Source organism: Thamnophis sirtalis, unplaced genomic scaffold (assembly GCF_051295495.1).
Source record: "Thamnophis sirtalis isolate CommonGarterSnake01/CBP01778 unplaced genomic scaffold, rThaSir2_p1.2 scaffold_9, whole genome shotgun sequence".
In the NCBI taxonomy this organism is placed as follows: domain Eukaryota; kingdom Metazoa; phylum Chordata; class Lepidosauria; order Squamata; family Natricidae; genus Thamnophis; species Thamnophis sirtalis.
The window spans coordinates 27361548-27389019 of record NW_028261389.1 but is presented as its reverse complement, the minus strand read 5'-3'; the positions used below and the strand labels follow the sequence as shown (position 1 = coordinate 27389019).

Here is a 27472-nt window from a genome sequence, read left to right as displayed (position 1 = left end):
CATTCTATAGGTCACTTGAGTCACTTGTACTTTTGAATTTAAACATGAATACTTTTGCTACGGTTTAATGTTCAGTATTTTTGTGGTCAAGTAAGTGCAGAAAAGTAGAAAGTGCATAAGCTACTACAATAGTCACTCCACATTATTATTACCAGAAGTAGTTGGAATCTCTCTCTCTCTCCCTCCCTCCCTCCCAGTATATAGATTCTTGAGCGAAATTCGTTCCTTGAAAAACCTTCACACCGCTGGTGTTCTTTGCTCATTGGATGGTTCGTGTCAATAGACTAGAAATTCGGCCCTTGAAAGATGCGGGGATTTTTGTGGGGGGTGGTGGTGGAGGAGGAGGAATATGCCTTCCTCGTAGACTCGCAGGGAGGCCAGGGTTTCAGTAGATAGCTCAGCCTCCCCGACGAGGGAGAAACGACGCGTTTGCCAGGAGGCGGGAGATGCTAGCGCAGGTAGTCCTTTTGTGCAGGGAAGAGCAACGGGGCTTAGGAAGGCGAAGAGAGCCCCTTTTGTTTGAGGCGTGCTCCCGGCGCCCGTCTCCCCCACCCCTCTCGGGGTTTTGGCTTACAGCCCTCCTTCTCCCACTCCGAGACGAGGAAACCAATCCTCGGCTCTGCGCGCAACAGCCCGGGAAGAAGATGCCAGCAGCCTCCCAGCAGCCCCTCTGTTTGACTCCGAACTGGCTCTGCTGCACCCGTCCAGGCGGGGACGGCGAGGGGGGAGGAGGAGGAGGGCCTTGGCTCTGATTAATTACCTTAGGCATTCGGGGGTGGAGCTTCCCTCAGCCATCTGGCTGAGATATGGGAGGGAGCTGCGGAGAAGGCAGGCGGGCGGGGGAAGAGACGGAGAGAGGAAGAGAAAAGAAAGGAAGAAACACGAGCGAAGGGAAGGCAGGAGAGAAATCGCGAATCCAGGGGAACTCCCCCCTCCCTCTCTCGCTTTGCCACTCGGAGACGGGGCGAGGAGCAAAGAGGCGCGGAGGTTTTGCCACAGCCCCACCTGGCGGAAGGGATTTTCTTCCCCTCTCCTCCACACCCTCCCGCTTTGGTTTATGGAGAAAAAGAAAATGGTCACTCAGGTAAGGCTCGTGCGTGGCTGCGCTCCTCTTGCCATTTCCCCGCGCGGTCCTGGGCATCCGGCTCGGGCGTGTGCGCTTGGCTTTCTGCCTCCCGGAGAAAGAGAGCCGCGGCGAGGAGGCCACTCTGCCGCTCCTCAATGGGAGGAGGAGAGGGCTTCGAGCGTCCTTTGCCTGAGCTTGCAGCGGGAATAGCTGTAGGTGGAGCGTGGATGCGCAGCCATCCCTTCTCGCTCTGCTCCATAGATTCCCGTTTCCTGTGCTGTGCAGCTGCAGCTCAGGAAAGACCCTGCGGGGATTTGTCCACCTCTTTGTCTTCATGTGGAGGCAGGCGGGCGGGCGGAACTGCAGAGGTAGGGGAAGGCTATAGCAGTTTTGCCTTGCCACCAAATGATGTTGGCACAAGGGGTTTCCTTCTCCTTGTGCGACCCTTCCGGAGAACCGATTCGTTCCGATCCAACTGATCCTCATGCCCGCATTCCTTTCCTTCCTAAAACGAATTCCTCCTAGATTTTGGAGGATTGTAAATTGTCCCCTCTGGCTGCTTTGCGGTTTCCTTAGAGAAAGAGATAATGAGATGGAATTCGATAATGTCATATCCGATGGTGGTAAATGATGTGAGGATCCTTGCAGATCCTGGTATTCTACCCAGGCTTCTCTGCATACCATAGCCTCTGGAGGGGCTTCCATGCAGATTTAGCTGAATCTGCATTTCAATTACTTTCTTGTTACAAAGGTAATTCCCCCCCTCCCCATTTTTACAGGTGCCTTGTCTGTGCATGAATGCCCATTGAGCACAGGGCACATTGCAACTATACATAGACACATGAAAGCAGCTGCTTATCATTTAACAGAGAAGCAGCACTTGGGCTGAATGCAAGGGATGATTTCTCAAGGAGCTTACCCACAACTGAGAAACAGTTATTTTTCCCTGACTTGCTTTTCTAAGAATTTTTTGAATTTTTTTGTGTCTTTTATTTTTTTTAAAAAATATATGAAAACCTCTTAGTTGACATGGAGGGGGAGGGAAGTCAGTTAAATAGACAAGGTCAGGAAACAATATCATTACAGCCAGGTATCCTTTACTGTTAGTAGTTATATAATGGTCTGCAATGCCATACATGGATAGATATCTCTTAAAAGAGAGAAAGGATGTATTTTTAAGGGGGGAAATCATGGGAATTTTTTTGTCATTTAATTAAAATTTCTATCATCTGACATAATTTTTACATTGTTGCACAAGTGTAATTTTTAGTGGTCAGAGGCATCATATACTCCTCTCTTAAGGGACAAGATGAATGTCCTAGGAGATGATTGTTATAAGTAGTGGCAGCAGTTTGACTTCCTTAGTCAGCAGACTTGCAGTGAATTCAGTGGCTCAGAGGCAGGGAGGTCTCTATCCATTAATGCAAATTGCAGATTTCCCTCCTCTGCTGATCACATTCATTATTTATATATTTCCTTTTTATCTTGGATGTGTGTCTTGAGACTGCTGGGGCTTCTTTATGCCATCTAAATGTGAAAGCTTTAAAAGTAATTTTGTAAGCAATTTTTTTTCTCCTTTTAACGTATTTTCTGTAATCATGAGTAACCTTTCTATACGCTTCTGTCCCATTATATGGTATACGGTATTGTCCAAAGTTGCTTTCCTATATATCAATTTAATAACATGGTACAAACTGATAGTTCATAGATGATCTAGCTAAGAAACGCCCACCACATAAAGATGGCATGTTTGAGAGAAAGTGAAGATTCTTGAACTTCAAATAAAAAAGGAAAAGGCTATTTGCTTATTAAGGAAGGTTGGAGGAGTAAATAGATTACTGTATCGAAAATGAAGGAAGTTTTTGCATGACTCTCAAAAGGAAAGAGTTGACATTATTCAAAAATGATTAACTGACTGTGACCTTCATGTGTGGTTTCTAATATATGTATTGAATATGTATGTCATTTTTATATTTGACACAGAAAATGTAACATATATAAGAATGATTTGAAATATTACATTAGGAAATTAGAATTTTGATTGTGTAAGTTAATATGACTACAGTTGACACAAGAATTAGGAAGTTCCAGTTTATCCTTAATGTTCCTATTTCTCTGTGGGGGTCTTTTATCAAAATTCACTCATTTTTCTACTTTGGATTTGAGCATTCTGATCAAAATTGCAAGTCATGTGACAATAAAATTTTGTACTGGATTTATAACAGGTGACCATTTAGGGTCAGCACTTTAGCATTGTTAAGATTTTCTTCTTTCAGAGCATGTATAAGTGGACAAACAATTTAACAACAGCAGTTAAACTGATCAGTGGAAGTCTGTTTTAGTTTCCAAAAACATCCATGTAGAAATCTTTGGTGACAAGGAAATACCATGTGTGCAATGTAATAATACAATATGACAGTTGGTATAGCACTATTATGAAGAGCATATTTATTGCTAACATCTTCAGTTAAGTACTAATTGATTTTAAAAGATAATTATCATATGTTAAATGGAATAGCTTCGCCCCTTTCAGGGCGGAGTGTTTTTCATTTTTACTATATTTCTGGATGTATAGGTAGTCCTCAACTTATGACCATAATTGGGACCAAAATTTTTGTTCTTAAGCAAGGCAGTTGTTAATGAGTCATACCCTATTTTACAACCTTTATTGCCATGTTTGTTAAGTGAATCGTATGGTTGTTAAGCAAATCTGGCTTCTCCATTGACTTACCTTGTCAGAAGTCAGCTGGGAAGATCGCAAATGGCAGTCACATGATCCCAGGCTGCGGCAGCCCTCATAACCACATGCTGGTTGCTAAGTGCCCTAATTTTGATGGTATGACTATAGGGATCCTGCCATAGTTGTAAGTATGGGGACTAGTTGTAAGTCACTTTGGTCAGTGCCACTGTAACTATGAACATTTATAAATCAAGGACGACCTGTACCAATAATCAGAGATTTCCCATTCCTGGTTCCATTCAGTTTTTGTCCTCATATAAATGTGAACTGATTCAGGAAGAATAAAAAAGTATTAAGAACTTTGCTCTGTGTAAATGTACTTGCAGTTTGGATTCTACTGTATTGTCTGGTATGCTAGAGGAATATATTTAAATATATACAACAATACTTTATCAGTAAGCTATCATTAAATAGATTTGGGGAAGGTGCCAAAATAGTATTTGGTTCTTGGAAATCTTTTGAATCTTTTGAACAAGAAATCCACATTTATAATTATTTATGAAACTTCCATTGTGTTAGGCAAAATGTTGCTCTAATTTGATCCTCTCACGCTTAATGTGGTAAATGGAAGAAAAACCGAATTTTGTTGATTAGGGGGATGGGGAAGAGAATATTGGTTAAGGGAATGTTTTTTTGGCTATGCTGTAAAATTGCTACCTTCTGGAAGAGCAAAAAGCGCAAATTCTTTCTTTCTTTCTTTCTTGGACAGTGCAGTGCTTTGCTGGCGTTTTATTCAGGATCTGTTTCCAATCAGTGCTGAGACTGTGGGGGAAGGCACTAAGCTTTCACAGAATGGGGGGGGGGAAGTGTGTTTCCCCTTTAAGCTGTTCAGCAAGTCCATGTGGCAGTCCTGGAGTGTGTTCCTGTGCAGTGAATCACCCCTTCCATTGTCCCTCTCCCCCTGCTTGGAGCAATGAAGCCCTTCACCTGGGCTGCTGCCTGCTTACAGTTTGTACTTTCAGACAGGGATGTTTGCTGTAATCAAAAGCCAAGGAGGGCGCTCTTCTTTTCTAAGATGTGCTCCTCCCAAGCTGTTATTCCTCTCTGGCTGGCGGGGTGGCGCTCAAGCCTTTCCTGGTAGAGTATAGGTAATAGTGTTGCAGGAGAGTGGGCTATGAAGGGTGGAGCAGCTGGCATTGCCTTTTGTGGAAATTCAGAATAATCTTGCAAGATTATTCATCTCCATTTTGTAAGCCCTCCCAAAGTGACTGGACTTCATTCTGTCAGCACGGCCTTCTCCTCCTCCCCCTCCTTCCTTCTAAAGGGTTCCAGCTACTAGCATTTATGTTGGCATCTGCTTGACTTGCTGAACTGTGCCCAGAACTCAGAGAGGTGTTGGCTTTATGGATTCAAGACTTGCTAGGGTAGGTTTTTTTTAAAATTTAAAAAAAAAGATTCAGCAGTTACTTCATATTTTCCAACAGCTTTTCTTCTATGATAACCCGTTCCTTGCCAGGCTCCTCCGCCAGCTTGTGACAAACAACTGTAGCCAGACATGGCAATCTCAGCCTGCTCTTTATGAAAGTTCAAATGCAGGAGTTCCTTAAATGGAGATTTGATTTAAATCAGAGCAACATTCTGCTTGGCAGTGTTTGTTCTGACTCATTGGAGACTCTGTGTGCTGATCCCCATCCCCCTATCTACTCTGCCACCCATATCTGTGTTCTGATCTTTTCTTGCTCACTCCTCATTAAAGACCAGACCAGATAAATATATCTTTGTTAACCTTGTAATAGGATTAGTGCAGGTACAACACTAGACACAGAGTTTTTGATTTTGGGGGGGGGGAATTGCAAGGGGATTGAAAAAAAATATAATGAACGTATTCTACAACATGAAATTATGTTCTTTTTTATGTTCAAAAAATGCACTGGAAAGATCAACACGCCCCCTCCATTTACCATATGTTGTAGGATCGTCTCTGTGCCCCCCTCAGCAACACATTATTACTTTTTGATTACTTTTATCCTTTCAAAGACTAACCGTCAACATTATATCAAGGACTTCACCATTTTATAAGTTTATGGTTGTCACCTGCATATAACACAAATTTAATGTGTTTCTCATTTGTATCTCTTTTGATTCAAGCTTCTCCGATTATGTATTCTTCTCTTTGTTTTTGTCAACTAAATCAGTTGTCTGAATTGACCTTCAAGTGCTTTTGCTAATATATCCATGGGGCTTTTCATAGAAGTTAATTGTTTTTTTTGGCAAGGACATATAATGTTTTCATCCATTTGTTGGTAAACTCTTTCCATTTCCTGCAGAACTCTGTGGGGTAGGATGATAGTGACACTCTCTTCTCTCTCTGTGTCGCAATAGTTCATCTTGACTATCACATTACTGTTAGAAATATTACGCCTGGTAGTCTAGGTTTCAGTGCAGGTGGCAAGTTATTAAATGAAATTCAGCTAATTGATCCATCAGGTAGACATTAAGGCCACTACAAAGAATTATACTTCTGAAGAAAACTGACTTCCTTGGAATTCTATTGTAGTGTGTGGTTCTCCATCGTGTTTATTATGATGATATTCCTGAACCCTAGGAATATATTAAAGCTTTCTAAATTGAATTAAAAAAAATCTATGCAAAAGTGAACCAGACATGGCTAGTAAATATCTCAGGGATCCTTATTGGGTAAATTGCACTAAATCTGGGGAAATAGCTTTAGGTGCTTCACTACCTTTTGTACTAGAACTTCCTTTTAATGAAAGTAAAAGGTATAGCAAGTGCCATTTGCTGAAATTCATGACCCAAGGTGTAGCAATTTCATATATTTCTTGTTGAGGAGATAAGGTGACTTTATGGATAGAGCATAGGGTTGAAATAAGGAGCACTTTTATCTCTCTTTCTAGGAAAGTAAGTTGCGATTGCTAGATGAAATGTATTGTAAAAATACAAAGAATTGGTTCAATATTATTTGAAGATGGGTCCTTACGTGATTTATTAATTTAATTGATTATTGGCCATTAACTGATATAGAAACATTGAGGGCTGCCTGTAGATCATATTCTGCCTAGGCTGATAACAGCATGAGTTCTATATGATGGCTAAAGTTCCTGAGAATTAATACCTGTATCTTCTAATTAAGAAATCTGGTTTGTTTGGGATAGCAGTTTGAAGGCTTGGTATTTCTCTGGGCCCTTCTGATTAATTGGAAGCTAGTCTATATAACCAACTACTTTTGGTTCTCTTTCCAATATTTATTTTTATTGATTATGCATGGGCTGACTTTATAAATAATAAAAATACATATGCTGTATTTTGCACCTTAATATAATATACGAAGTAAGAAAATGTAAGCTATTGCAGCCTCATTCTCAACCATAGAAAATCCTGTCTCCTTCCAGGCTTTTGAGATGTTATTGCATAAGTGCATTGACATTGTCTTGCTCTTTGTATCTACATCTTTGAAACATGCTTTTTAATGAATGTCATCTTTCTTAAGATGTTAAATATATATTGCTATTTTGAATGGAGTGAAAGTAAAATCAGAAGGTATTGTACGTTTATGTTCGGGAAAGCATTGCTCAGCAATATATCAATAATCCTTCAAAATACATTTTAAGGCAAAGTCCAGTTTTGAACAGTTACGTTTCACCTCCTTCTCAGTGTTAACCTGTGTCTAAGGTATACTTCATTTTGTTTACCTAAGCCATGCAAATACAATTCTTGATTATAGGAGCAGTGAATGGGGAACAGAGTTATTAACTCTTTACTATGAGTGGCCTGAATTGTCATTATGTGAACAGTGAGAAAAGGAGTATTCAACTCTTCCTTGCTTACTTTTGTGATGTTTTCTCCTCCCCCCTCATGCCTTTCCCCAGGGATTTTTCCTTAGGGATTTCTATTACATCATTTCTCCTCCAATTGATCTAGCTAGTGTCATGTTTGCAGCTAAATCTCTTATTACTAGTTAGTTTAGTTCTGTTTTAGGAAAGCTTGTTCTGTCAATTTTAGAATACTAAATTGCCCTAGACTAATTTGGATTAATAATTCCTGTACAACGTCCCATTATATGGTAATTCTCAAATGCAACCCTGCATAAGAAAGTTTTGTATTAGGCTGTGCATAAAATTATACTATGAAGTACATGCAGAAATTTTTCAACTATTTTGGGTTTCTATTCCTATTCTATGCATAGATTGAATGCACTTTATTTTAATAACATTAAAGTTAATTAGCTTTTATTAATTGAGTATATTAGGCTTTTGAATTCTTTCAAGGGCTTCTGACAAACCAGGTTAAAAATCAATTATATCTAAAGAAAATACTTAAGTGCCCAAGAAGGGATCAATAATCTATCAGTGAGTGATCGTTTCTTGTTTCAGAGGAACCATAAAACACAGATGTAAAGCTAATACACTTTGCCTTGCTGCAGTTAGTATTGGAGCAAACAATTTAGAAATCTTTCATTAAAAATTTTGATTTACTGGTAAGAATATCACATTATTGACTTTTAAAATATTTTTATTTATCAAAAAGGTGTTCTATTACCTAAAAGAATATGCTTGCCAATTGTAATAATGTATTAAAAAGTGTAATTCATAAGCATTGCATCATGTTTGAGGTTGTACTTCTAAGGTTGTGTACAATGTTACGATGTTGTGTAATTGTTTCATTTAAAAGTATGCTTTTTTCTTAGAATTAATATAATATTTATCAACCAGAATTTATTTTAAATCTGATTTGTGGAAGCTTGTTCTGTCAATGGTAGTCCAGTTATTTTGTTAGGCAAATGTACATACATACATACACACCATATTTCCCCTAAAATAAGACATGCCCTGCTAATAAGCCCAATTGGGCTTTTCAGAACATGCGCCATGTGGCGCAGTGGTTAGGGTGCAGTACTGCAGGCCACTTTAGCTGACTGTGATCTGCAGTTCAGCGGTTCAAATCTCAAGGTCCAGGTCGACTCAGCCTTCCATCCTTCCGAGGTGGGTGAAATGAGGACCCGGATTGTGGGGGCAGGTTGCTGACTCATTTGCTAAAATAATTTGTAAACCGCTTAGAGAGGGATGAAAGCCCTATGAAGCGGTATATAAGTCTAATAAATAAATAAAATAAATAAATAAACCCTCCCCCAAAATAAGCCCACCCCCAACTATTTAAACATGTGCGCAACTGGTCCCTGCCATTACCACTGTAACACCTTGTGGGGCAAAAAGAGGGCCTGCCTTAAAAACAGCAGCAGGCGAAGCAAAGTGTTTCCACCCCTTGCCTTTCCCTCCCACGCAAAAAGAGCCCGCCGCAAAAACAGCGGCAGGCCAGCAATGCGATCACCTCCTCCCACCTGTTCCTTCTCATGCAAAAAAACACCGCCCACCCCAATGGTAAAGGCAGCCTGCCTGGTTCCCTTCCCTGCCACCCCTTTAGCGAGGGGTGGCAGCTGGGGTGGGGGGAAGCGAGGAGCACCTCTTACCTTTCCAGGTCCGTTCCTCTCCCTTCTGTCCAGTGAATCCCCTTGTAAAAGAAAACCTCATGAGTTCAACTCGCGAGGTTTTTTTTTTACAAGGGGCTTCACTGGATGAAAGGGTGAGGAACGCAAAGGACCTGGAAAGGTAAGAGGCTCACCTCGCGGCCCAACACCGACCACCTCGCCCCAATGGTAAAGGCAAGGGCATGATACTGAGGGGTGTGCCCTTCACTACTTGAACTGCAGCATTCTGGATCAGTTGAACCCTTCAGGGCAGTCCCGCGTAAAGCATGTTGCAGTAGTCATGCTGTGAGGTGACGAGGATAAGAATGATTATCGGAAGAGTCTATGAAATGGTGCAACTGGTATACAGGTAGTCCTTGACTTACAACCATTAGTTTAGTAACCAAAGTTATAATGGCACTGAAAAAAGTGACTTACATTTATTTTTCCCAGTTACGATTGTTGCTGCATCCCCATGGTCACATGATCAAAATTTGGAAGCTTGCCAACTGGTTCATTTATGCAGTGTTCCAGGGTCATGTGATTACATTTGTAACCTTCTGACAAGCAAAGGAAGCCAGATGCATGTTACAACTGTGTTACTAACCTAACAACTGCAGTGATTTGCTTAACTGTGGCAAGAAAGATCCTAAAATGGGGCAAAATTCAATTAAAAATTGTTTTGCTTAGCAATCAAAATTTTGGGCTCAATTTTGGTCGTAAGTTGAGGACTACCTGTACCAGATAAAATTGTACAAAGACTTGCTAGCCATAGCTGCCACCCGATTTTCATTAACCTTGAAGAGGAAAGTTATACCCCATCCAAGGTCAAAGATGGAGTATTCTAAGAAAATTGGGTTAAATATTGCCTGGGAAAATTTTTTATTGTATAGGCTTATTCACTATTTACAAAACTTATTTTTGATATTTTGTGACTAGTAGAATTAAAATATATGCAGTTACCCTGACTTAATATTTCCTAGTTCAGTATAAAACATCATTTATATGCATGTTGATTCTTGCATGCTGCCTAATAATCATTTTCATATTTGAAATTACATATTAGGGATGGGTACCCTTCAGATTTGCAGGTAAAAAGATTATTTTGGGCCAATGCACAAATTTGTTGCATTTTTCCCCTTGAATTACCAGCTGCCCTCCTTAGGTACAGTATCATCTCAGATCGCCAAAGGAAGATATTTATTGGTTGAAAGAGCAGCATGCAAGAGTTATGTGAAGGTTGCTTTTGCCTTAACAACTAGAGTGCCATTCAACCTTATTGGATATTGCTGAAAAATACATCCAATATACTAACTATGGAATTATCTGCCTGACCAGTTAAGCTCAACTATTGGTAATTTCATGAATGCATCTGGATATTTTTCATGTCAGCAGTACTCAAGGAACATACAGTTCATGTGTTTCTCCAAGTTCAGTGTATTCAGCTAGTCTTGTTTCTTCTGCATCTGGTTAGAAGAAAGCCAGTTCATGATTCAGTATTCCCTCCCCCATTTGAAATCCAGGGAGTGAATTATTCATCTGAGTTGGGCCCTTTGATTTGTAGAGGCATTGCAGTCATTACATGGCTATAAAATTACATATTATGCCCCTTTCATCCTTATTTATTACTTAGGATTTATATGCATGCAGTAAAATTATATATAATTCTACAAAAGAAAAACACAGTGTTACTATTCTGAGCTTTAGGGAGTGACAAACAACATAAGGAAATCAAATGGTTTGTAGTGAACATGCAGGTAACCTTATTTCATCTTTCTTTTATATTTAGATGACTTTTAAATAGTATGTGTAGCATTGAGTAAATACTCTTTTTGTGTTTGTGTTCTCCACCCCACATACTTCCCCTCTCCTCCCCCACATACACATGCATATACACATTGTGTGTTCCCCAAAGTTCCTTGGATGTCTATTCCTCTTTCTTATAGGTTATTTTTTAAATGTTTCAGGTTCTAATTTTAATTTTGGAGTTGAATGGGAAACCCTATTAGTTTGAAATATTTTTTTACTCAGTCAAATATGGTTCTGGAATTTCTGTGAAAATTAAATTGAAGGGTGTCATTTAAAGTTTTAAAAGACAAACTGTAGTCGCTTCTTGTACCTTGAAGGGAATCTGCAATGCACATAGCAGCAAGAGCTTTTGGTTGTCTTAAATTCCTTTTAAATTTAATTTGAAAATGATCTAAAGAATAAGGAACATGGAATCTTTTTTTTTCCTTATAAAATATTGTTGATATCTTTATTTTAGTTTTGTATCTTGTTCTCAGGTAATTCAAAGAAGATTTTCACATCATCTTTTGACTACTTGGATGGGGCTTTATATTGTGCTGTCACAGGGGAAAGTCAGTGGTGATTAGTTTTCAAGACAGAAAAAACATGTTCAATTCTCACTTAGGTTTAGGTTTAGGTTTATTAGATTTATATGCCGCTTTTCTCCCAAGGACTCAGGGCGGCGTACAACATTAAAAGAAACACATAATACAAAAGTTTTTTAAAAAATTAAATAGAATATCCCAAACAAACCCAATTAGAATTGACAATAACATTTTTTTTTAAAAAAAAATTCAAATTCAAATTAACAATGATCAATAATTTATTTTGTTTTGTTCAGGTCAGGTTGGCTTGCTGGAAAAGCCAACTTTTTAGGGCACGTCGGAAGGACTGGAGGTTGAGGATTATACGAAGCTCCGGGGGCAGCTCATTCCAGAGGGAAGGCGCTCCCACAGAGAAGGCTCTCGCTCTGGGGGTCGCTAGCCAACACTGTATGGCTGACGGCACCCTGAGGAGGCCAACTCTATGGGATTGCACTGGACGGTGGGAGGCTACCGGTGGCAGTAGGTGGTCTTGTAGGTACCCTGGGCCTAAGACTTGGCTCTAAGACTTTCTGGATAGCCATAACTGCATTATTATCTGTTAAGATGCAACTATACACAGTACCTCAAGGAGACTTACAGTAAGGGACCATTATAGGACTATATTGAATGAATGAATGAATGAATGATTGAATGAAAGAAAGAAAGAAAGAAAGAAAGAAAGAAAGAAAGAAAAAAAGAAAGAAAGAGGTAGGTAGGTCTGGGTAAAATGTATTATTGAGTTAAATATATAGTATCTCAAATTCATGTGTAGTTCTACGTCAATAATAGTCACTATTGTGAAAAACACATAGGTAATTTATGAAGATAAAAAGAATTTGATGTAAAATTGCTGTCGTTGCTTGCATCTCATAAGAAGTTAGCAACTAGCTTTATCATGATTTATCATATCATGAAGATAAAACATTGCTCAGAGGCTTTCTTGGCAAGAGGAATCATAAAAGCAATATGTTTTATCTATTTACTTCAGTCTCGCATCTCTGTTTTGGTTTTCTCAGATCCCTGTAAGTATAATATAAATAAAGCCTAAATGAGAGTCAGCTCCTTCTATAAACTTTGGCACTGTCCAAAAAGACCAATACGTAGTCACTTTTCCGTTTTAATTTGTTGTGCTTTGATTTGTTTTTGCACATACATGCATAAACGCACAGACAGATATCCTGAGACATATAGACAGTCTCTTCTATCTAATATACAATTTGCTTGGCAAACTATAGATCTTTCACTTTTCATCATTATTGTTTGTGTGATGAGGTTGGGATTGTAGAAAGACATTTCTTCTGGTAATAAACCTTATACAAGTTGGTGACAATCTAAATGCAGGTGTTTTGTTTTTCTGGAATTTATTTTATGCTACACCTGCATTCTCACAGCTACCTTCAGGTTACCTATCAAAAATGTTAAAAGTAGCCAGTTACAAACAGAGAAATTAAATGTGGATTCCAGTGGTGAAAGCAAACACACGTTGGTGTGAATAGATCTTTCAGCATGCCTTATGATTTTAGCCTGTAATCTGCCTCCCACCTCTCTGCTCTCCCACCAGACATGTTCCAAAGGGCTTGTATCTGTAAAGAGTAAATCTGAGAGTAATTGGGCTATGGGAGTACAGCCAAGAGGGAACCTTCTGGAATCAGCAGTTCCGCAAAACTTTAGGAAAAGCCTATTTAGAAATCTATTTTAGTTTTTTAAAGAAATGAGTGTAGTTTATTGTTTTAATCATTGAAGAGGTTAGCATATCCGTTTTCCTGCATGAGAAAGAGCATTGATGTCATTTGATTCACATGGAACATCACAACAGTTATAGAATTGTGGCTATTTATTAAATTTATATGCCCACCCATCTCAATCTGCAAACGACTGTCAGGACTAAACACCCATTGCTTGAGGATGTTGATTACAAAAAAAAGTGCATTCAGTGTTTTATGCTATTAATATTAAGCTAATTTGTTACCAAACCCTCAGTCTTCCTTCTGTACATTGTTTTGTTGCTTGGAAGATAATTGAAGCAATCACATTTATAAATTCCTGCATTTCTGAGGTGACCAGTAGAAGTTTCAGGAAAAAAAGATTGCACAAGAAACAACTCTTAAGAGAATTTTTATTGGGCTGACTAAATTCAGAAATATTTATTGATCTATTTAGATAGTAAATGCCATGAAGATTATACTGCAGGATGATAATTCTGATGGGATGGTAGTTGGCACATTGGTAATTTTTCCTGGTAATGATATTTTGCTGTTTTGCAATTTTTATCTTTAGGTCACCAACCGAGTAATATCTTTCCCTCAATATTTAACTATACCATCTGCAAATGTAAATGATAGCTAATTTTGCTTTTGAGTTCTATTCTGGGGTATGTAACCTGTTTTGACAAAATTGAGGCCTAACTCTTGCTGAATTAGTGGCAATTACATAGTGTGGTAAGATCCAAAAGACCAGCAAGGCTTAGATAAGACTGGTAAAACTGCACCTCTGTTTATAGGATTCCATGCCTATTAAGTATTTATAGAGGCCGTCTTATGTTTATGAATTTGGGGAGGATTGCATTCTGGACTTTATTTGATTACACTAAGTTCTAAATACTGGAGTTTTGCACACCAGATTTATTAGGAGACATGGCTTTGACTTAGCCTTGTAAAATCTTTTTAGACTTTCTAGAGTAAAATAGTTTGTCATAATATCAGTATCAAAAATTGAGTTTATTGGCTGACCAAAATATTTATTATGAGAATGCAACTTCAAATATTTAGGAGAATGTTTTTTTTAGTCAAGCAAGTCTCTGTCTAAATTGATTTTATAGGGTGAGTTTAATAAGAAATTCTGGGAGTTATGTCAAAATATCTAGAAGGGTCTAAGCCCATGATCGCGAGCCTATGGCACGCATGCCACAAGTGGCATGTGGAGCCTTCTCTGGGGGCATGCGAGCCGTCGCCCAGCTCAGCTCCACTGTGCATGAGCATTCACCTCCTGCCGGCCAGCTGTTTTGGGGGCTCTGCTGTGCATGCGTGGGGAGGGGTAGCACCACTCCCCCCCCCCAGACTCTGTTTTTGGTGCCAGGAGGCTTTAGGAAGGGCCTTGGGAGGCTAGCCTCTGGAGCCTGGGGAAGGCAAAAAACGAGCCTCCTGGAAGTTCCAAAAGTCCAGAAATGGGCCTGTTTCTGTCCTCTGGGGGGCACGTGAGGGGAAAAAGTTTCGCCCTCATTGGTCTAAGTTAAGATTGGGTTTTATAGAAGAGTTGCAATGTTATTTTGAATGACTGAAACAAGCATAAATCACAAAAAAAATCTTCCAAATTGAGACATAATATCAGTTTTATAGGAGGTTTGTTACATTTGCAGATTAATTTGTTTTTAACCAAGGCAGGTACAAGATTTTGAAAAATGCTGAATATTGTTTCCAAGGGAGTTTTAAAATGACCTTTCCCCATCTTCTCCTGAGGATATATTTGACTTTCATTTCAACATGTTGGTTGAAAGATTATGGAACCCAACACATCTGCAGGATACTGGGATACAATAGGGTGCTTTAAGGCCCTAGCATTGTAATATAAATCATAAGCAAAAATATTGCCCCACTAGGCTAAGCCTGCTGATTTTTGAGATGCAGTATCTTTTTCCCTTCCCCCTTTTGGCTATAGGTGAAAATTGACCAGGTTCACACATCAGGTGAAGACTTGAGGTTGCTTGGTTTGACTAATGCTTTTCTATGTACACTGCTATTATGATTAGTGACCTAGGATTTATGGCTTAGTCTGTAGCTTATTCAATTAATCACCTTGATTAAACCTTGTCTTAAAACATGTTATTTCAAAGCAAATGTAAGCTTGTTGATGTCAGCTACTGTACTTTGAAAGGTAAAGCACTAATATACTAGAATATGCCATTATTTATATCAAATCAGGAAATTTTGAAGGGTCTGTCCAAGTCTCACTTTCTGAAACGGGAAGCCAGCATTCAAAAAAAGATATGGAGAAAATCAGTTGGATGGGAGGAAGAAACTTCCATCTTCATCATCCATCTCACCTATTTTTATGCATTTGCTTGTTATTAAAGGAAAGCATTTCCCATCCCTTCCATCTGCCCTTTCTTACTTTGCTTCACCCAGAAAAATTCATGTCGTATTGTTTCCAGTTGTTGGCACAATAGGCCATAGTTTATTGTCTCGTCTTACTTTGTATGATTCAGTCAGCTGTATGTTACATTCTTGCTATGCTAAAAATGATCTGTACATTACAGATGTCTGTGTATACATAGCCTGCAGCATCTATTACTGGAATGAAAGATTTAGAGCATAAAATGAAGCTTCCAGAAGAGAAAAGATTTTACGTGAAATATGTTACATTTCATGCCCTTCCTCCACAAAGGAAATGGAGCCACGTCTGGCTTACTACTCTTTCAAGCTCTGCAATCTCTTTCAAGACATTCCACCCTCCCACCAATTGATTCCATATGTTCTCTCCCCTCCCCTACAGCATTCTTTCCTTTCACCATCTCCTGTTTTAGCTGGCTGCTGAGCCTGCAGGTTTCTGCTCACTCTCCTTGGATTGTTCCCCCCCTTCTAGAATCAACGGCTTTCAAAACTGAATAAAGATTGTATGCATGAAAATGCACAAATGGATCTGCATTACATAAGACCAAACTCAAAAAGATTTAACCAAAATTTGGGGTTTAGATATTTGTAGCTTCTCCTCTCCCAAAAGATGGAAAGAATTGCATGACATCTCAGTGCTGCTGGTTGGGCATCTTGGGAACTGAATTCCGAATCCTCAGTAATCAAATATGCTGCTGTTACAGTAAACTGGACGCAGCTTGAATTGGGCAATTTAGATCAGAAAGCCTGCAAACTGATGACAATGCATAATGCATTGCATGCACAAAGTGATGTTGATCGACTATACTTAGCATGAAAAATTGGAGGCTGCGGTTTACTGCAAGTAAAGAGACAGTTGTAGAAAAAAAACATGAATTAAATGATTAATTCAAGGTAAGCAAAGAGAAAATGCTAATAGTGGTTTGCAAAGAAAACACACTGAAAGTAGCAGAAGCAACAAAAAAAGAAGAATAAATTATTGGAAAACTGTTCCAATAATTTGAGAAAAAAATTGAGAAGTAAAACATTATGTGGCTAAGATATAAAAGAAACTGGTGACAAAGTGGAGAAGATCAGAAATTCTCATTGTGTAGAAGCAGACACCCATCAAGAAAGAAAAGGAAGAATTAATTTTGCAGCTCAAGAATAAGCATTATAAAGAACTATGGAAAAATGAGGGATTCAACTTGTATCGAACATCAACAAATGCACATTTTGTAAAGCAAATGATCAGTCCATGGATTACAGAATTAGTTGGTGCACCCAAATTGCTCATACTGATTATAAATAACACTATAGCAGAATAGCCATTATGATCAATTAGCATCTGTGAAAACTTGAAATTTCTGAGTATCCCCATTATAGTACAAGTCGTAATGAAAAATTGTTGAAAATGTTTAAATGTTATGTTTATAAGAGCATATGAACTCATTGCTATCTAGAACACATAACAAAACAAAAAATGAAAAAAGTTGTTTTTGTAGATGAGGTAATACCCAGGAACAGCAGAATTGGAAAAAGAATTTGAAAAGTTATAAAATACAGAAACTTAATTATTAATTTGGTAGATTATGGGGAAGATCTTGTGAAGTTGTTGCTATAATTACTGATGTATTTGGTGGAACAACAAAGAGATTATACAGATTTTTACAAGAACTATGTATTTCAGCTATATTTGCCACAGATTTACAAACAATCCCCCTCAGTGGTAAGTTCCTATCGGTTCAGACCGGTTCAGATGAACCGGTAGTGGTTTGGCAGCCTGGGTCGCTGGCTGCCTACCACAGCCCTGAACCAGTTTTCCGGGTGCCACTGTAGGCGCTGCCATCTTGTTTTTTGCTTCTGCACAGAACAATTTTTATTGCACTGCGCATGCACGCATAGTGCACATCAAGTGTGCACATACACAGCACACCCACAAACGAACCGGCAGTAGTTCCTGTCAGAACCCACCCCTGATTCCCCTCCTCCCTTTGCTGGGTACATGTTATATCTGTTATTTGTATAATTCCTTTGTTCCTGAGAGAGATTTGAATTTCCAATGAAACAATAATCTGATTCTTTTTATTTATTCTTTGTTCCTTGATGAATAAAAGAACAATAACAATATCTCATTTATTTTATATAGATACTCTGAAGTTTTATGGAAAAGCAAAAATTGAAAATGGAACATTGACAAACACTAAGAATTTTTAGTATGGATATAGTAATGGAATTTGGCCTAGAGAAATTTGCTGCAGTAGCAATAAATTGATGTAAAATCAGAAACAGTAATGGAATGCCCAAACCATCAGAAGAAAGCATATAAGTATCTGAATATTTGACAGTTGGATAATATCAAGCACAGACAATGTGATTAGTAAAGAATACATCCAAAGAGTGCAGAAACTGCTAACTTAATGCAGCCTTGCAACCATAATAAAGATTTGATTTGATTAAACCTGAGTTTAATCAACCTTGTTCTTAGTCCAACCCTTCAACTACAACTCCCTGGTTGTGATATTGTCATAATTTTTCTTTGTCAGTCTTTCCTTTAATTAAGGAAACCTAAAATTGGTAATATTAAAAAGTATATGAAATAAAGTCAATTTTGCTAGGATCATAGGTACTTCTAAAATTATTTGTCATAATTTGATTTCTGTGTAGTTTCTGTGGCTTTGTAACTAAAACTATGAATACACGTAGTTAAATAAGTAAGCCCATATATATTTCAAGAGATGGGGAATAAGGAGATGAAGTCACTAAACCTTCCGTGCTATCCACCGTTTCCCTATAGAGTACAGAATTTAGATTAGTCATGTTGTGGTCTTCCAAAATTCTCCAGGATGTGTTAATAGTTCTAATATTACATTTTTTTTTCATACTTGATTTAATACCAAGTCATTTTTGGTACACCAACACCATCCTTTTTCTTGCTTTTCTCTTGTTTCCCCAACCCTTTCCCTAAATTTATTTTTTGTTTTGTCTTGGTTTTCGCCATTTAAAATTTTGTGCCAAGTATTGTATCCAATATTTAAAAAATCAATAAAATTAGAAAGAATAAGTTTTGTATAAGTATAGCTTTGTAATATTCTATACAAATGTTGCAAATGGTTACACTTGTGCTTTTAATATTATAAATGTACAACAAAGTAAGATACTGCTTAGATTGCATAGAGTTAATATTCCAATGATAGTATTTTTGTATTGTGCATTCACTTTTAAATTTAATACAGTCACATTTCCTATGCATGTCATTAGCCATTTCTTCTCATTATGGTACCTAAATGCTGATCGGAACTTTCAAAATATACTATTCCTCTCTGTCAGTTCTTTAGTATTCCTATATTGACCTGCAAAAAATATATATCTCTTTTTATTTTCCCTAGTTATTTAATTTCTTCTGTCATGCCACTATACACAATATTTGGTGCTGTGTTTCCCGTTTACTTTTTATATTTTCATCCTTTCCTTGATGTCACAGCTAGGTCTTTATCTGCATGCTAGTAATTATTTTTTATACATTATAGTACAGAGCTTAAAAAGATAGGCAACATTGTAGAAGAGAAACAAAAAAGTCTTAAAATATCAAGAGAAGCTACAATACCAAGTCAAGAGTAACAGGATGAAAATAAGCAGAACTTGGTTTCATAGTGAGACAATTTACTACTGCAGTGCTTTTGGTTTGCTATATGTTTTCTTCAAGTCCTAATTTTTTATAAATATATTAAAAGAAGATATAGTCTAGATCCAGTAGAAAGAGCCAGTTTGGTCCACTGGTTATGGCAGCAGGCTAGAAATAAGGAAGCTGTGATTCCAGTCCTGCCTTAAGCATGAAAGCTGGCTCGGTGACTTTGAGCTTGTTGTTCTACCTCAGCCCAACCCACTTCACAGGGTAATGGTGGGGAAAAGAGGAGGAGGAGGAAGGAGTATTATGGTATGTTCTCTGCCTCGAGTTACATATAAAATAATATAGGTAGAGTAAAAAATGAATAAATAAACATAGGGCTACAAATCTTAAATTGAATAAATTAGCATAGATGTTTCAAGCTAGAGTTCATTTAATAGTCAGCATACCTGATTTTTATATGTATACTATGAATGCATTAGACTAAGATGAGAAAGAGCCAGTGTGAAAGTTAGTTCTCACAATGTCAACAGAGAATAGCACGATAGTGAACAGGACACTTACAAAGCTTCATAACCAGTGGAAACAAGCCAATCTGCTCAAAGGAAGGGTCCAAATAGTCAGATAAGTAGTGTAGAGAAGAGAAAAGTACACAAGATGTTTTAGATATTGTTTCTCCTTATAAAACATGTTCTTGAAACACAACAATTGCTGGAATTATTTGATTATGGCTTTCTGTTCTTTTTTTCCCCACTCAATATTATATATCTTATATTTTTGGGTTTACTGTGAGTTGGCCTGTAAAGCAAAGCCTGGGAATGAAAAGTATCTGGATAGTTTGGAGCCATTCACTCACTCTCTGCTCAGCTTAGCTCACAGGGTTCCTTGTGTAGGGATAAAATGGAGAGCATTACTTAAACAGTCCTGGAATTTGAGAGGACAATTGACATAAATAAATCTAACATAAATAAATGCTAAAAACGGTATACATGCAATGGTTTGGTCTTCTCCCTGAATTTATAGTCCAATGAGAGATGATATTTACAAGGCAATCCTGTCATTAGAGGCTCTGAATTATATTATGCCATCTAGTAGCAGGCTGGCAATTTGCAGCTGCCTTATGGCTTTCTGGTTATAATTTCTTCTCCTCTGCGAGGACCATAAGAAACCAAAGATGTGGGCATCTGTAAAGGTATTAGTATGTGGGTTTATGCCTCTGTTTCTTTCATTACTTATGCTTTCTCATTTAATCTTTAATCACATTCATTTCTTTGTAAAAAGAACTCCCAATGTATGCTGGATCCTACTTAACATTATTAAATATTATTTACAATATTGAACTGCAGTAGCAAATGTAGTGGCAAATGCCATTACATAAAACTGGAACATTATATTGGTTAATAGAAGGGTTCATAAATTTCTGGAGTTGTTTTGGTCTAATGAAAATGTAGGCAATTTCTATTGTTAGAAATTGATTATAGAAAGAAAATCCACTATAATAAAGTACATTTGTGTTGACTGGTTAGCAGATTGAACTAAAAAATAGGAACCATTTCCTTGTCAACGTTTGGTTATTGTAGGATCAGTTGTTTTTAAATTAAGGGGAAATCCAATTCTTTCAATGCTTGCTTTATAATTGAGTTAAAAATGGGGAAAAAAAGCTTTATTTTGTGCTACCTGGAATATAATATTATTGTATGCTTTTCCATATATGTCCAAATTATTTTTTGAAGCATGTGTAATTAAGAAGTAGGGTATGGAAAATCTGATCTGGTTGTATAACACTGTATACTATTAGAACTGAGCATTACAAAACAATGCTTTTTGTGTAGACATGTAGAAACATCTTTAAGAGTAGTAATCATTATGTGTTCGCTGGTAATATTTGGAATTCTCAAAATAAATTGTTGTTGCCATTCTTTCTTCTCCCAATATGTATCTATATATCACTCTCTCATTTCTCTGGTATAGACATATACACTATATTGCCAAAAGTATTCGCTCACCCATCCACATAATCTGACTCAATTGTGAGCGAATACTTTTGGCAATATAGTGTATAATCCTAGTAGACATTGTCCACATAGGCTAGTATCAAAACAAATTTGGGACATAGTTAATATCTGAATGATTAGTTAGAGATGTTCTTCAATTCAATTCAACATTTTATTTGTCAAAAATGAGAGTTGAAGGCCTATTGATAAAGGATGTGAAACATTTATTTAATCTGTTTCACGTTTTAATCTGTTCAGGTTTTTTTTTTCTTTTTTAGATATTCAACAGTGATCTCTTTGATACTTCCTTATGTCAAAGCACTGTTTCTTAAACTAAGTATTTTCTGTCAGGCATGATGAGTTTGTGTCAGCTGATGAGAAGATCCAGAAGAAATTGTTTTGTAGACTTGGATACATTTAGTTTCATTACCCCAAAGTATAGCCTATCTATGAATCAAGATGGTCTCTTGAAAAAGAATTTTCAGACAGAGACCTTTGTCTGAAAATTCATGAAGTATATGAGCTTTTTAATGAAAAAGGTTTCAAAGTCCCACCACCTTTTCCTTTAAGTTATATTTTTTACAAGGAGATTTTCAGCACTCTCTATACCAAAGATTCAGTATTGAAAGAATGTTATACCGATATTTTCTATAACAAATCTTGCATCAGACATTGTTGAAATATGTTATCAATATCCGTTACAAGCATTCTATTAAGATTCAGATTCATAAGTATATTAAACATGTGGGGAAATAAAGAGCATTTTTAAAATACACTTTTATTTCAGCATATTTTTTCCTTTTCGATCATTAAAAAGTCATCAATGTGCAGTAGACTTGGAAAAAAATGAAGAAATGCTGTGCCTAAAATACTGATTTAACATGCTTTAAAAATACTAGTATGACAACATAACATATTTAATGTTAATATGTAGGCATTTATTTTGCATCTCCCTGAAGATTATTTTATTTTATATACTGTCAAAATAGCATATACAAATTTATTTACATTGTAAGTAAGAATGAGGGAACTTATATGTTAGTTGCCTCATTCCTTTTCCTTGAATTATTAGGAATTCATCTCGATTGTTTTCTTGAGAGACTGAAAACTTTGGATTAACTGGATTGCTATATATGGAAAAGTGAGGATAATTTAGAATGCTTCCAGACCTTATAGGTTGTAAAAGAGGCCTTTTTGAAGATGACACCCATCCCCCCCCCCAGTGTCAGAGGTCTGTTTAATGAATGTAGGAAGAGAGGCTGTTCCTGGTTGCTGTGTCAGGAATTTAATTTGGCCTTCATTTTCTCTATCTTTTAAAAAGTAGCTAAGATGTAAGTCTCTACCTGGACTTTTAAATGCAGAAGATTTAATAATTATGTTAATTGTCTTTTGCTTTTATATTTTATATTTATAAATCGCTCTTATTTTTTAAAATTCTTTCATCTTTCTACACATTTTCAGTTTTTAATTTGAAGTACTTTAGACCAGGGGACCCCAACCCCTGGGCTGCGGCCCACTATCGAGCTGTGGCCTATTTACAACTGGGCTAGGTGGGCTGGCGCACATGCATGCATGCGCAGCTCAACTTGCATGAGTGGCAGGTCGGCTTGCACAAGTCAAGCTGCACCGGGAGGCACTTCAGATAGTCACTCACGCCCTCGTGACCTCAAGACTGGACTACTGTAATGCGCTTTACATGGGGCTGCCCTTGAAAAGTGTTCGAAGACTTCAGCTAGTCCAGAATGCAGCCGCACGAGCGATTGTGGGTGCACCTAGGTACACCCACGTTACACCTATCCTCCGTGAGCTGCACTGGCTGCCCATTGGTCTCCGGACTCGCTTCAAGGTGCTAGTTATTACTTATAAAGCCCTACATGGCATTGGACCTGGGTACCTGAGAGACCGTCTCCTGCCAATTACCTCCCAAAGACCAATTCGATCGCACAGACTTGGCTTTCTCCGGGTTCCATCTGCCAGCCAATGCCGGCTGGCGACTCCCCAGGGGAGAGCCTTCTCTGTTGCTGCTCCGGCCCTCTGGAACGAGCTCCCCATGGAGATCCGGACCCTTACCACCCTCCCGGCCTTCCGTAAAGCTACTAAGTCCTGGCTGCTCTGGCAGGCTGGGGGCTGTTAAAGCACCCAGCCCCGTTTTAACTGTGACTGTTGTGGATTTTAAAATTGTTTGTATTGCCTTATTTATTCCCTCCCCTGTTTATTGTGAGCCGCCCAGAGTCCTTCAGGAGTGGGCAGCATACAAAACCAATAAACCTAACCTAACCTAACCTAAACCTCATGTTTGCCAGCCTGCTGCTTGCATGGCCCAGTTCCCCCCCCCCCCCACCGGCTGCCAAGCCATAAAGGCTGGGGACTGCTGCTTTAGGCATATATTAGTTCTCTACCAATGTCATTAGTGGTATTTGCTAACCCATCCAAATAATCAGAATCAGTTGTGAGCGAATACTTTTGGCCATATAGTGTATGTTTACTGCCTTTATTTTGTATCTTTCACACATGGGCTTATATTCTTCTTCAAAAAGATAGATCAGGTGTCCCTTTAGCCACTCCGATTATGGTCACTTCTTTCTGTAGTTAATGAGTATATTAAACTTGTTTTTAAGTAAAGGAATCTATGTTACACATATTTGTTTAGGACATCGTTCTCATTCAAAGACTAACTTAAATGCAGAGAAGGAATCAGACGTAGATCCAAATTTTTTCATGATATATCAGAACAATCCTTTCTGAAAAGATGAATTCAGAACATGAAACGGCACCTATACGGCACTGTTTTACTTTAAACATTTTTAAGGTGTTCTGTGTAGCATTGAATTAACTCTCATCCAAAGTTCTTATTTTGCTAGCATGTATTCTGTATTTTAAACAGATGCTTCTGTAATATCATTTAGAGGCTCATTTCTTCTATATGGGTAACTTTGGTAAATACTTTCAGCCTGCAGTGAAATATTCTGGAATAGAACACTTTTAGGATTGATTCTTGAGAAGTATAATCACAAGGTTGGAACAGAGGAAATGACTTGTCCAAATACTGAGTCCTGGGCATCGCAGTACAGATGCTGTTTCATTTTCATATTCTTTTGAAAAAAATATTGATCCGATACATACATCATCAAAGAATTCGGAATCTAAGTTTGATTTCTTCTCTGCATTTAAGTAAATATGGTTCTAAGTGCCTTTAACTTAGAACCTTTATTTGAACATTTGTTTCTTATGCTAAGCGTGCTTTTCCACTAAACATGCTAAAGAAAAGTATGTGGATGGTTTCTAGGAGACAAGAGATTTTGCTGCTGAACAGTGGGTGAGATAACCCATCTGTAGTGGAGAGAAAGAAAAAGGGAGAATGCATCACTTCTAAGCCACAGAAGCCAATGACTGTCTCCTGGTCCTAAATTGGGAAGTCAGAAACATATCCATCAACTTGCACTGGACCAATGTGGTAGATTACTGCCCATAAGCTGAGTCCATCATCCTGCAGTGTTTTGATTCAGGCTAATTTTATTATTTTTATCCCAGTTGGACCACCAACTGTCCCTTGTTGACAGAATATATTTCTTCCTTCTTTCCTTCCTTTAATGCTGTTTGCCTTTTTTCTCTCTCCAGGGTAACCAGGAGCCAACAGCTACTCCTGACACAATGGTCCAGCCATTCACCACAATCCCATTCCCACCTCCCCCACAGAATGGGATCCCCACAGAGTATGGTGTTCCCCACACTCAGGACTATGCAGGCCAGACCAGCGAGCACAATCTGACAATCTATGGAAGCGGACAAACGCATGGAGAACAGAATACAAATACAGCCACCACGCAGAATGGATCTCTTACGGTAGGTTCAGCACCATTTAAAGCTGAGAATTTATTTGATTGGTTATTTGGTATTTATATATTTAAAATGGCATAGGTAAGTATTACTCATCCAAAGTTGCAGTTTGAGATTTCCTCTTATTTCATTGGCAAAAGCTAAAACAAAAGAAAAGAATTCCCAATTACTGCAAAAAAGAAATGGAACAGTCAGATTAATCTGAATGAGATTGTTCAGTATTAAAACAGGTGCTAGTGAAATAACTTAGGATACTATGGACATCTAACCATATTTTCTTCATTTTGTGTATGCAACGTGCTCATGGGCCATGCTATGCTAAAGTGTTCCTTTCTGTGTGGCTCAGGTTATTTTTTACTTCCTATGATTTAACTAACTTGCATCAGGCAGAATATGAGTTACATCACACCTTTCTCTTTCCAGATTTGTAATTATCATGGGATGTTGATCCACAGTTATCTTTTTAGGCATATTAATCACATATAAAGATACTGGTGCACATTTGTCTTATGCTGAATGTTGCGCTCTCTAAAAGGCATAGAATCAAAGAGTGGAAATGATTATCTAATCTAAACCATCGCTCAGTTCAGGACCTGCTAGTATCTTTGACAAAGACCATTTAGTCATTTCAAGACTTCTAGAAATGTAAACTCACCACAGTCTGTGATAGCCTATTCTACTAACTAACAGCTCATATAGGTAATAGGTTTCTTCTAACATATACCCTGAATGTCCTTCCATGTAGTTTGGTCCATTACTTCTGGTCCTTTAATAGGACAGGAGGACAGCTTGAGCAGAGGGTTATACCAGAAGACCTCCAACTCTGTCATTCTGTTAATGGAAAATAAGTCCACTTCCCCATCTCTATATAATATAGTTAGGTCTTTTTATTTATTTTTAAATCTGTAATCTGTCCAGAGTTGCTATAGTAGTATCAGGCAACAGCAATAATATCTAGCTTGTATTTTACCATATTCTGAAGCACTTAGTCAAAGACTTTACTGAGTTCCAAGCATATTTTGTCTCTGGCATTGCTCTGATCTATTAAGTTAGTTATTCTATCAAGAAATAACATAAGGTTAGTCTAGTATGATTTGTGTCCAGTAAATCAATGCTGGATCCTGTTGCTTGTAGCATGCCTCCCCAGTAATTCACAAGCATGCTGCTTGAAGACTTTGCCCAGTATAAATGTTAAAAATGACAAGTCTAACAGTTTCCCAGGTATTCCTTAAGGAGGAGATGACCATTCTTTCAGGAATTCTCAGAGATTACCAAAAGTGATTCTCTATGATCTCCTGCACTTGTTCTTTCAGTAGGAAAGTAATCCATCTGGCTCTTGAGAGATAAATTCATTTGAATTAGTTACAGTTTCTCTTATAGGCTCCTTAAATATTGTAAGCTGCAATTTTCTTCTCCCACTGGTATAATCATGATGCAGCTAAGGCTCCATTTTCCGCCTGAGAGAAGACAAACTCAAAATAGGAATTAAAAAAGTCCCATCATCCAGTACTGCTTCATCGCTCTCTCCTGTCACATGGATTGCAGTCTCTTTTGCTGTCCTTTTATCTTTCTCATGCAAGAATAGCTTTTTGTTTTTTTTCCCATCTCTTAACAACCCTCAATATATTCTGAGCTATAGCTTTTTTTTTTTTTTTTTGACAAAGTTCCTGCAGTTTCTGGAGATAACCTGTATTCTTTGGTTACGTTTCCCCCTTTCTCTTTTGTATAAAAGTCACTTTTTCTCTTCAGTATTTTAATTCTGCATTGAGATTCTCCTATTTTTGCATCTTTTGGGAAGTGTTTGCACCTTCAGTATTTCCTTTCATAAAATTTCTTATGCTTCCTGAATACTTTTTCCTTCATTTCCATCCGTTGGATCTATTGTGTAAATGTTTGACTTCCTCCTTCTCTGGATCTTACTGATGGACGACCATGGATTAGAACAATATCTTCATTGTATTCCAGGAAGTGGCAGCTTTATAAGATAGCTGGCAGTTTCTGTGCAAGTTCAGGAGAGCTAGCTGATCTGAATTCTGAGCAAATTTAGAAATTGTAGCCAGTCAGATCTAAAACTTTCTCATGCTTTTTTGCATCATAACCCTTTTAGAGGGAGAAAACTTATCTTTTCCCTTATTTTTAGCCCTCTTAGTCTCTCAGGAACCAATTTTTGGTTTACAGTCCCTGTAAAGATAATTTATTGACCAGGGCTTTTATCTTCCACCTCCCAGCATAGCTTATTTTTAACTGTCATGATCTTTTTCTCTTTAAAATGACAAGCATATTTTTATGATTTAGTTTTCAAAGTCTCTCTTTGTTCCTATAGTTTCC

The 27472-nt window shown here is 37.8% G+C and overlaps 1 protein-coding gene across 10 annotated transcripts in view; it reads left to right on the top strand.

Annotated features, from left to right (window-relative positions):
* Positions 1-27472, top strand: part of RBFOX2 (RNA binding fox-1 homolog 2) — a 197369-nt gene that overhangs the window by 110118 nt on the left and 59779 nt on the right. For 9 of the 10 annotated variants that reach the window (XR_015697713.1, XM_087723134.1, XM_087723138.1 and 6 more), the window contains exon 3: positions 24926-25150. Coding sequence is in view for 9 of the 10 variants with exons in the window: in XM_087723134.1 (XP_087579260.1) it covers positions 24926-25150 (225 nt within the window). In the remaining variant the exon portion in view is untranslated. Of the gene's footprint in view, positions 1-835; positions 1085-24925; positions 25151-27472 lie in introns of those variants that run through there. The other variant, XM_087723140.1, reaches the window with a different exon arrangement.